At 43.4% G+C, this 11,727-nt stretch overlaps 2 protein-coding genes across 2 annotated transcripts; both read left to right on the plus strand.

Moving 5' to 3' along the window:
- Positions 1–2,368: 2,368 nt before the first annotated feature.
- On the plus strand, positions 2,369–4,685 carry LOC123488286 (stromal membrane-associated protein 2-like). The gene is made up of 3 exons (XM_045219182.1): positions 2,369–2,592; positions 3,260–3,621; positions 3,905–4,685. Exons 1-3 carry the CDS (start codon positions 2,556–2,558, stop codon positions 4,148–4,150), a joined length of 645 nt encoding a protein of 214 aa, XP_045075117.1. The 5' UTR covers positions 2,369–2,555; the 3' UTR covers positions 4,151–4,685.
- Positions 4,686–9,644: 4,959 nt separating this feature from the next.
- On the plus strand, positions 9,645–11,727 carry LOC121532520. Its single transcript, XM_045219184.1, has 4 exons — positions 9,645–9,781; positions 10,269–10,701; positions 11,155–11,503; positions 11,638–11,727. Exons 1-4 carry the CDS (start codon positions 9,712–9,714, stop codon positions 11,725–11,727), a joined length of 942 nt encoding a protein of 313 aa, XP_045075119.1. The 5' UTR covers positions 9,645–9,711.

The raw sequence follows: 11,727 nt of genomic DNA on the forward strand, positions 1-11,727 counted from the left end.
TGCATCAAAGGGACGATGGACGGGGCCATGTACCGTCAAATCTTGAGTGAGAACCTCCTTCCCTCAGCCAGGGCATTGAAAATGGGTCGTGGATGGGTATTCCAGCATGACAATGACCCAAAATACACAGCCAAGGCAACAAAGGAGTGGCTCAAGAAGAAGCACATTAAGGTCCTGGAGTGGCCTAGCCAGTCTCCAGACCTTAATCCCATAGAAAATCTGTGGAGGGAGCTGAAGGTTCGAGTTGCCAAACGTCAGCCTCAAAACCTTAATAACTTGGAGAAGATCTGCAAAGAGGAGTGGGACAAAATCCCTCCTGAGATGTGTACAAACCTTGTGGCCAACTACAAGAAACGTCTGACCTCTGTGATTGCCAACAAGGGTTTTGCCACCAAGTACTAAGTCATGTTTTGCAGAGGGGTCAAATACTTTTTTCCCTCACTGTACATGCACAACATATTACCTATATGTCTACATCTCAATGATGGCTCAGTTGATAGAGCATGTCGCTTGTACCGCCAAGGTTGTGCGTTCGTTTCCCATGGAGGACCAGTGGAAGAAAAAAGTCGGAATTTTACATCTTAGCCAAATACATTTAAACTCAGTTTTTCACAATTCCTGACATTTAATCCTATAAAAAATTCCCTGTTTTAGGTCAGTTAAGATCACCACTTTATTTTAAGAATGTGACATTTCAGAATAATAGTAGAGTGATTTATTTCAGCTTTTATTTATTTCATCACATTCCCAGTTGGTCAGAAGTTTACATACACTCAATTAGTATTTGGTAGCATTGCCTTTAAATAGTTTAACTTGGGTCAAACGTTTCGGGTAGCCTTCCACAAGCTTCCCACAATAAGTTGGGTGAATTTTGGCCCATTCCTCCTGACGGAGCTGGTGTAACTGAGTCAGGTTTGTAGGCCTCCTTGCTCGCACACGCTTTTTCAGTTCTGTCCACATGTTCTGTAGGATTGAGGTCAGGGCTTTGCGATGGCCACTCCAATACCTTGACTTTGTTCTCCTTAAGCCATTTTGCCACAACATTTTGCCACAAATGGAAGTTTGTCCATTTGGAAGACTCATTTGCGACCAAGCTTTAACTTCCTGACTGATGTCTTGAGATATTGCTTCAAAATATCCACATCATTTTCCTTCCTCATGATGCCATCTATTTTGTGAAGTGCACCAGTCCCTCCTGCAGCAAAGCACCCCCACAGCATGATGCTGCCACCCCCGTGCTTCACGGTTGGGATGGTGTTTTTCAGCTTGCAAGCCACCCCATTTTTCCTCCAAACATAACGATGGTCATTATGGCCAAACAGTTCTATTTTTGTTTCATCAGACCAGAGGACATTTCTCTAAAAAGTATGATCTTTGTCCCCATGTGCAGTTGCAAACCGTAGTCTGGCTTTTTTATGGTGGTTTTGGAGCGGTGGCATCTTCCTTGCTGAGCGGCCTTTCAGGTTATGTCGATATAGGACTTGTTTTACTGTGGATATAGATACTTTTGTACCTGTTTCCTCCAGCATCTTCACAAGGTCCTTTGCTGTTGTTCTGGGATTGATTTGCACTTTTCGCACCAAAGTATGTTCATCTTTAGGAGACAGAACGCGTCTCTTTCCTGAGCAGTATGACGGCTGCGTGGTCCCATGGTGTTTATACTTGCGTACTATTGTTTGTACAGATGAACGTGGTACTTTCAGGCGTTTGGAAATTGCTCCCAAGGATGAACCAGACTTGTGGAGGTCTACAATTTTTTTCTGAGGTCTTGGCTGAATTTCTTTTGATTTTCCCATGATGTCAAGCAAAGAGGCACTGATTTTGAAGGTAGGCCTTGAAATACATCCACAGGTACACCTCCAGTTGACGCAAATGATGTCAATTAGCCTATCAGAAGCTTCTAAAGCCATTACATAATTTTCTGGAATTTTCCAAGCTGTTTAAAGGCACAGTCAACTTAGTGTATGTAAACTTCTGACCCACTGGAATTGTGATACAGTGAATTATAAGTGAAATAATCTGTCCGTAAACAATTGTTGGAAAAATGACTTGTGTCATGCACAAAGTAGATGTCCTAACCTACTTGCCAAAACTATAGTTTGTTAAGAAGAAATTTGTGGAGTGGTTGAAAAACAAGTTTTAATGACTCCAACCTAAGAGTATGTAAACTTCAGACTTCAACTTATATATATATATATATATATATATATATATATATATATATATATATATATATATATATATCCATCCATGCATGCATGCAGGCCAGTGCATGTTAGCGTGAGAGAAGTTTGAAGATCAAGAGACTGAATATGGTTAGCGACTTTTCTTACGTAGTTCTTACAGTTTTTGCTTCCTTCTTCCAGGCTAGCTCCAGTACCCCAGCCAGCACCCCAACACAATCCCCAGCAGCAACCCCATCCTCAGGCTCTACCCAGGGAGACCTGGACCTGTTCAGTGAGACTGGTGGTTGAGTTGGCATTAAGGGGGAGGACACCAGGGCCAAGAAACACCTCTCCAAGGACTCCATCCTGTCCCTGTATGGGAACACCAGTATGCCTCAGATGCCCCAGCACCAGCAGGCCCCGCCTGGTAAGGAGAAATACAGACAAGCGTACACATGCACATACTGTACACTCATGCAGGGCTCTACACTGACCTTTTTTACAAGGAGCACATGTGCGCCTAAGTTGAAAAATGTAGGAGCACACAAAGACATTTAGGAGCACAATGACAAATATGAGGTTAACAAGCCGTTTTCTTTATAGTAATGAATCTGTGCTCAGTGTATTCTCCATGGCACTCAGGGGCTTCGGTACAGTGAAGTAATCATTACAACAATTATCATCTGGGGGAATTTTTTTTAAATCCAGGCGCACTTGTGCTCCTAAATTAATATTCCAGGTCGCACAGCAAAATATTTAGGCGCATATGCCAGTAAAATGGTCGCCCTGTCATGCATCATTTTGGGCATGTGCACGCAAACACAAGTGCATGCACACACACACACACTCACACACACACACCAACCAATAACACAGAGGTTGGAAATGGTCCCCAACTGGCTCTGGGCTATATAGTGTAAATACCAAACACTTCTAAAGTAGCAAGTCACCAACCAAGTTGTTCAGTCACTTTCCCACTCTCTCAGTATATCTGTGGCAAGCCGTCATAAAGGTTAACAGAACGTTTTATTTTGAAAGAAAGACAAACTGTGCAACCCTGTTCTCAGTATTTCTCCTCTCTTTTTCCGCTCCAGCTGGTATATACATGAACCCCGCCCAGATGCAGTTTCCAGTAGGCATCCCCCAGCAGCAGGTCCCCACTGGCTACCAGGCCTTTCCTGGCATGGGCACGGGCATGCCCCCCACCACCGTCATGGGTGCCATGATGGCTCAGAGCGGAGCCGCCATGATGGGACCCAACACAGGCATGATGGTTGGCATGACGATGCCCAACGGTTTCATGGGACAAGCGCCTGCGGCCGGGATGGTTGGCATGGCTCCGAGGATGATGGGGGTACCCCAGGGGGGGATTCCCGCGGGTATGGTGCCCGCTCAGGGCATGCAGGGGATGTATGCCATCCAGCCTGGGCAGCAGGGCCAGTGGAACATGGGACAGGTATGGTAGTTATTTTGTTGTCTCGTTCTTTGGCATATTGGGGTTTTTCCCCTAGGAGTAAGCTTTGCATTTGAAGTATAAGATGGTTTAATGAGAATACAAGATCAGTATCTTTGGGAGTTAACTTAATTAGGTAATGTTACCATATTGCCATAACTATCCAATTTTCTGAGATCGATATAGATGCATTGGGGTAAGGGGTTTGATTTTGTATTAGGCAATATTGTGTTTCCCTGACCCTGACACCTTTACCTTACTACTCGTCTCTCTCTTTCTTCCCCAGATGAACCAGCAGATGTCAGGGATGAGTCTGAACGGTGCCGGGGGGGGGCATGGCCTTCGGTCAGCCTGCCTCCACCATGGGAGGCTGGGCCGCTTCACCCTCCGGTCAGACACTCAGCACACAGCTCTGGAAGTGACCCACCTGGAGGTCAAAGATCAGGGATTGTGGGTCAGGGCAGCGGAAGAGGGGGTCTCAACCAGGGGGTCCGAAATTCAACATCCAACCCCCCCAGCAACCTTACTATGAACTGATGCCCGTTCTCCAAATGTTACTGACCACTCTCCAACATCAAGCTTATCTGTCTCTGTTCGCATACTGAAGAGATGCATCCTTTCTTCAGGTAAGCACAGATCCATTGGTGATTGGACAGGTGAAAGCAAGGTGACGGTCTTATTACTCTGACCGGCCCAACCAAATCAGATCAGTGATTACTTCAAGGAAGGAAGCATTTCTGAAGTATTCAAACAGGGCACATCTCTCCCTCTCTTTGTCTCTTTCTGTCTATCTATCCCTCTGTCTTTCAGTCTCTCTTTTGTGAGTGAATTGGGCGTCATCATACATACACCATCATACGCAGGATGGCAGTCTGTGCCTGTTATGTGTTAGAAATTATAACTCTTTTAATTTAACTTTTTAGGAGAAAAAAAAAGAGCCCTGTAACACAACAATGACATCATCGACAACATATCGAAAAAGCTGCAGGACCAGTTACACAAGCTTTTATTGTATCATTATTATAAAAAAATATTATAGAGAATTAAAGAATAGTATTTAAACTTTGGGAGAAGACATGGCTATCATTTCTGTGAATACTGCTCTCCTATGTACAGCTCTGTACAACCTTCTTTTAAAGTACCTGTGGTTCCCCTACAAAATAAAGTATGATAAACTGTGTCTGATGTGTGTTCTAGATTCTAGACTTCTGGGTTCTAGATTTTGCCATTAACAACATTCAAAGTCAATTCTACCAGAACACCTAAGAAGGTAAAGAAGTTTGCATTTAAAACATGTCTACTCCATGTATCTCTTTTTTCCAGGGGTAGGCTACAGACATGCAAATGTCAGGGTGGTATCATTCTTTAACCATCCTTTGCAGAGCTGGCAAGTTATATACACCACATTTACAGTATTACATAAGAGGGAAAATAGTCACGGGGAGACAAGAGCTCCCTGTAAGTAGGCTAAATATTTGAAAGAATTCTGTTGATGGTGCAATATGGTAAAAAACATTTAAGAATAATTTTCTGAAAAATAACTGAATGAAGAAGAACTGAACTGGAGAGTTTGGTAGAAAAAACGAATTCCCAGTTGAGGAAAAGCGCGGGACATGATTTTAGCATGGTCCCTTTTGAGTGCATAAACAGTGAGGGTGTTTGTTGGTGCTGTCATCTTTAGGACAGGAATACCGGCTTACTTAACGGAGGAATAAACACACATGTTCATCGTTGATGTTTCAACCAGAACGCGGGAAAATGCCCTTTTTTTTTCCGCACATGCGCAGTTGTACATCTCTCATAGGGCATAACTGTACCAGTGTAAGAACACAATTTATAACATATTAGTCTATATGTTAACACCCCCACTTGCTCTTATACTGTACAAGTCATATTCAACCTAACTATCAACACATTTAGCTTACAGTTATACATCTCACAAATGTCAGTTTACATTCCAAACATATAACCCAATAATTTTTCATTTTTGAACTTCGTTACAGGTTTAGTCAAAACATCTGCAACCATGTCTGCCGTTGGACAATATTCAATACTTATTTTGCCATCACTGAGTGCAGATCGAATGAAATGATATCTGATGTCAACATGTTTACATCTCTGACGACATACTGGGTTCTTTGACAGAGCAATTGCACCTTGGTTATCTTCAAAGATTGTTACTGGTGCATATTGGCACTCACTATCCATCTGGCCCAATAACTGTACAAGGTACAAACTTTCTTGTGTAGTAGCAGCCAGTGCCATGTACTCTGCTTCACATGTAGATAAAGCTACTGTTGGCTGCTTCTTAGACCTCCATGAAATAACAGGTCCACATTTAGTTAAACTAAAACAATACCCTGTTATGCTTCGTCTGTCACTTTGATCTGCTGCCCAATCAGCATCACTATATGCTATGAGGTTGAGTTTTTCCACCCCCCTTTTTGTAACACAACTCCTGATTCATTGTCCCCTTCAAGTACCTCAACACATGTTTAGCTGTTATCCAGTGTTGCTCTTTTGGTTCTGATAGGTATTGTGACAGCTTGCTGACAATCCAACTGATATCCGGTCTTGTACATGTCATAACATATATCAAGCTGCCTATCACTTCACGATACCTTTTTGAATCAATAGGTTCACCATCACCATCAAAGTTTGTTTTTTGTTCACATGGTGTTGACCTTGTTTTACAGTCTGACATACCAAACCTTTCCAGTATCTTGGTTATGTACCTTGTTTGGCTCATCTTTATTTTCCCTTCACTTTGTGTAAAATCAATGCCTAGGAAATGTCTAAGCCTCCCAAGATCTTTCATCTTAAATTTTTCACTTAACATTTCTTTTACACTTGTGAGTGAGTCACTATCACTAGCAGCGATAATTAGATCATCGACCCAAATTATCAAAATGATCCTTTCTGTTGCAGTTTGTTTGTTGTAAACACAGTGATCAGCTGGGTTCTGTGTAAAACCATTTTCACTAAGGTGATCATGCAACATTTTGTTCCAGTTCCTTCCTGACTGTTTCAGGCCGTACAGTGACTTGTTCAGTTTGCAGACTAGTTGCTCACCTGTATCTGACCTGACTTCAAAACCCTCTGGTTGCTCCATGTACACTTCACAGTCAATAGGAGCATGTAGATATGCTGTTTTGACATCCATCTGATGTAACTCTAAGTCATACTGAGCTGCTAGCTGCATCAAACAACGTACTGATGTCATATTTGCAGTTGGAGAAAAAGTCTCCTTATAGTCTATTCCTGCCACTTGACTATATCCCTTTGCAACATATCTTGCCTTGTATGTCTCAGTCTCATCTGAATTGTTTTTGACCGCATAGACCCACCTGCCCCCCCACTGCATTTTTACCCTCTGGCAGTGTGGTCAATGTGAATGTATCATTTTCCCTAAGGGAATCCATCTCCTCCTTCATAGCAGTAGCCCAAATCTCTGATTTTGGTGAAATCATTGCTTCTTTGAAGGTTTGTGGTGCATTGCACATTACTCTGTAGCAGTAGTCAACACTAGGTGGTATCTGGTCATCACACTTCACTTTACACTCATAGTCTTTTAAGTACTGGGGCTTCTTCCTCGCTCTGTCTGGATAGCGTGGACTCTGACTATCTGAAGTCTCGATTTGCACATCTTGTGTCTCTTCGGAATTTTGATCTGCCATCTTGGCTTTTGGCATGGGGGATTGAAATCTCTCCCCATGAAGATCATCACTCATTTCCAAATCTGTCTGAGTTTGGCGTTCGACTACACCTTTTGTAACGAACTTGACTAATCTGTTTTTAAGAACTTTTCCAGTGTCTGGGTAGTAGACTAGGTATGCTGGACTATTTTTATCATACCCGACAAAAATACCCTTTTCACATCTTGAGTCCAACTTTTTCTTGTTCTGTCTGTATGCATAGCAAACAGATCCAAATTCTTTCATCTTTGAAAGATCAGGCTTTCTCCCAGTAAACATGTAGTGTGGAGTCTGTCCTACACGCTTATTGTAACACCTATTGCGAATTACTGCAACAGTCATTACAGCATATGTCCACAATTTATTTGGTAGGTTGCTCTCAAGTAGCATGCATCTTGCCATTTCAAACAGTGCTCTCCAATTTCTCTCAGCGGTCCCATTTTGATGGGGGTGAGTAAGGGGCTGAAGTTTCATGTCTTATGGCATTCTTACTGAGCAGTGACTGGAACTCTTTGGCTGTGTACTCTGTGCCATTATCTGACCTGACACACTTTATTTTTCCATAAGGGGCCACATCAGCAATAAACTTCTCAGTAGCTTTTACAGTATCACTTTTTGCTTTTAGGAAATACACAAAAACTGCCCCTGAATAATCATCCGTAAATGCTAGAGTATATCTGAACCCATCTTTCGCCTCTGGCTCAATAGGGCCAGCCAAATCAGTGTGCACAAGCTCAAGAGCTGCTTTTGCCTTTTCATCAGGCTCTCTGTTTCTGCTCTGAACAAATTTTCCCTGTGTGCAGATTTCACAGTTGAGGGTAGATTTGTCAATCTTACCTGTGATTTTCATTCCCTCTGTCACATTTTCTAACTTTGACACATCCTCAAAATTACAGTGGCCAATAATTTTGTGCCATGTGTGAATATCATAGCACCCATGACATCCATCATCATTTTCATCACTTACAGTGTTAAGATAGTAAAGTCTATCATACTCCTCGATGTCAAAAGTGCTACTGTTCTTGTGGATGACCTTGTACTCCTGAGTGGCGCAGTGGTCTAAGGCACTGCATCGCAGTGCTAACTGTGCCACTAGAGATCCTGGTTCGAATCCAGGCTCTGTTGCAGCCGGCCGCGACCGGGAGACTCATGGGCAGCGCACAATTGGCCCAGCGTCGTCCAGGGTAGGGGAGGGAATGGCCGGCAGGGATATAGCTCAGTTGATAGAGCATGGCGTTTGCAACGCCAGGGTTGTGGGTTCGATTCCCACGGGGGGCCAGTATAAAAAAAAATATATATATATGTAATCACTAACTGTAAGTCGCTCTGGATAAGAGCGTCTGCTAAATGACTAAAATGTAAATGTAAAATGTTACACCCCTGTCGGAAGTTGACTGAAGCTCCGTTGGCTGTCGCTGCTTTAACAGAGAAAATGTCCTGTGGAAACGACGGCACTTACAGCGCCTTCGTCAGCGTTGTTTTCACCCGACGACCCGTGTTGTCTCTCAGGTAAACCTCAGCTGCACCTCTCCTCTCCGCAACACCATTCGTTCTTGTTCCGTTAGCCAGCTCCACGGAATGTTTTTCCGGTTTGAAAGTCTCGTCAAACTCCTTAAACTTCCCGATGTCCGTGACTATATGTGACGTTGCTCCCGTATCAACCATCAGCCCTTTATGTTTCAGTCCACGAACCTGACAGTCACTTATTTTGAATGCAAATGTGTGGCCTTCAGCATCTGTTGCTTGTTTCACATTGTCTCTTCTTTTTCGTCTGCAATTTGCGTCAGTATGAGTGGAGCGCTTGCAAAAACTACACCACTGTCTCCGTTCTCTGTGCTCTCCAGTAACGGTACATTCCCGGGCCTTGTGCCCTTTCTGGCCACAGTTGAAGCAGGTTATCTCGGTCCCTTTATCTCTTCCTCTTGGCCAGCTAACTTTAATGTTACTTGCCTTCATCACGTTGTCGTCAGTGGAAATGGCGCTAAACTTCTCGGTTCTTTCATAGCTCCTCAACTTGGTTTTGAACTTGCCATAAGTTGTCGGCTCGTCACTCAACTGCAACTGCTTGCCAAGGTTAGGGTTAGTTTAGAATAAGGGTAAGGGTTACGTTTAGTGCTAATGTTAAGGGTTAAGGCTTAGGGTTAGTGGATAGTTAGTTGAAATGCTGACAGTTATTGAACATCTACAAACCATCCACTTGGGACTATCCAAATAAAGTGTAACCGAATTCCATTCGAAACCCTGCGTAATGGCATTCTGGACATAAAGCATTCCATCTCTATGCGACAGAGAGGGTCACAATGCCGACGCTTCGTATGGAACTCCAGAACCAGAGAGTTATGTTCAGAACTCTCAAGAAATCTTCAGTTCTTGATCGACAAACGAGAGATACAGCATTATGGCAAGCTTTTCATTCATCCTCCCTGAAGACGGACATTATTCTATTAAGGACAACGCAGTTAACTCAGGTAAGAATAATTTAATTATTTCAGTCTTAAAACTAAAATATTAATTGATTTAATTCTTAGTAGAAAGGAAATATCTTCAAACTTAGAATAAGATGGCTGTAAAGGCTTTTGTTGTTAGTTACCAAGCAATGTAACCATGCAAAATGAATATTTACAACTGTAAATGGTTTTACTTAGGCCAAGTAAAATATGCAATGTCTCAATTATCTCTCCTTCCTCCCAAAGTGCGCACTTGTTCACTTCACTGAATTGAAAAGAAATGACTGGTATAAGAAATATGGTTGAAACTCCCACTAGCCTATGCCTCCACCAATCCAACGGTTTAAGATGTCTGGGAAGTAGAGAAGGAGTGCACACTTTAAGGAAATAGGAGATATTATTGGAACACACATTATTTGCCATGAGTGAAAAGGAAAATATCCCTCCCTTTCTTATAATGCTAAAAATCTGTTTTGTTGATCCTGTGCTGTCATGGCGTTTCTTTCAGGGTGGATTTCAATGGTGACCCAACTCAACACCCTTGAAGGTCCAGAGTCAGAGAGTCAGAACATCCGTCAGAGCTTTGCAGAGATACTTGGCGACAAGTACCACTACGCGAATGCCATCAACAGCTCTCTGCTCTGGACTGTTGGGTACACCCCCTACATTCCCCCAGTTCTGAAAGGAAGAAGCTTCCCCTCTGTCGAGAGCTTCTTCCTGGATGAGTGGGAGCCACTGACACTCCAGCAGACTCCTCAGGTTCTGTCCACCAGTGTTTCCATCAAGGAAGACAACCTGAACCAGTCGTCTGCAGGCCTAGTATCTCAGGTTCTGTCCACCAGTGTTGCCATTATGGAGAATGACCTAATCCAGTCTGCTGCAGGCCTAGTGTCTCAGGTTCTGTCCACCAGTGTTTCCATTGTGGAGAATGACCTGATCCAGTCTGCTGCAGGCCTAGTATCTCAGGTTCTGTCCACCAGTGTTTCCATTGTGGAGAATGACCTGATCCAGTCTGCTGCAGGCCTAGTATCTCAGGTTCTGTCCACCAGTGTTTCCATTGTGGAGAATGACCTGATCCAGTCTGCTGCAGGCCTAGTATCTCAGGTTCTGTCCACCAGTGTTGCCATTGTGGAGAATGACCTGATCCAGTCTGCTGCAGGCCTAGTGTCTCAGGTTCTGTCCACCAGTGTTTCCATTGTGGAGGATGACCTGATCCAGTCTGCTGCAGGCCTAGTGTCTCAGGTTCTGTCCACCAGTGTTTCCATTGCGCAGAATGACCTGATCCAGTCTGCTGCAGGCCTAGTGTCTCAGGTTCTGTCCACCAGTGTTTCCATTGTGGAGAATGACCTGATCCAGTCTGCTGCAGGCCTAGTATCTCAGGTTCTGTCTACCAGTGTTTCCATCGTGGAGAATGACCGGTTCCAGTCTGCTACAAATCTAGTGTCTCAGGATGAGGACTCCACCCTGAGAGCCTCCAACCAACCTGAGGTCCATGTGGCTGATGTGTCAACCAAGGGAAGTAGACTTACCATCACTATTTCTATGGGTTCAACCAAGAGTAGCCATGTTGCTTTACGTGAAGTTGATGCTAGTGCTACCAGCCTGGAGCAGTCTGCTGAGAAAATGTCTACCTCTACTACTGATGTCAACGACATCTCATCAACTGCTGCTGCCAAGAAGAAGAAGAGGTGTGGATTATTCTCATCTCTCTGGAGAGCTCTCAGGGGGAAGAACAAGAAGCCTGTAAGTAATAACTCATACTGTAATTCTATTTTGTACTTAACATAATCATTTATCAACTATTTTGATGCTAATATCCAGTGATAATGGCTGTCTGTAAAATAGGTATTCTATATTTTATACCTTTCGTTTTTCAGGCTAAAGTGGCTTCCAAGAAAGAGGATGAAATCAACAAGGATGAGAGCCGCCTCACCTGCCACCACAACACTATACAGGGAGATCACTGA

Source organism: Coregonus clupeaformis, unplaced genomic scaffold (assembly GCF_020615455.1).
Source record: "Coregonus clupeaformis isolate EN_2021a unplaced genomic scaffold, ASM2061545v1 scaf2130, whole genome shotgun sequence".
NCBI lineage: Eukaryota > Metazoa > Chordata > Actinopteri > Salmoniformes > Salmonidae > Coregonus > Coregonus clupeaformis.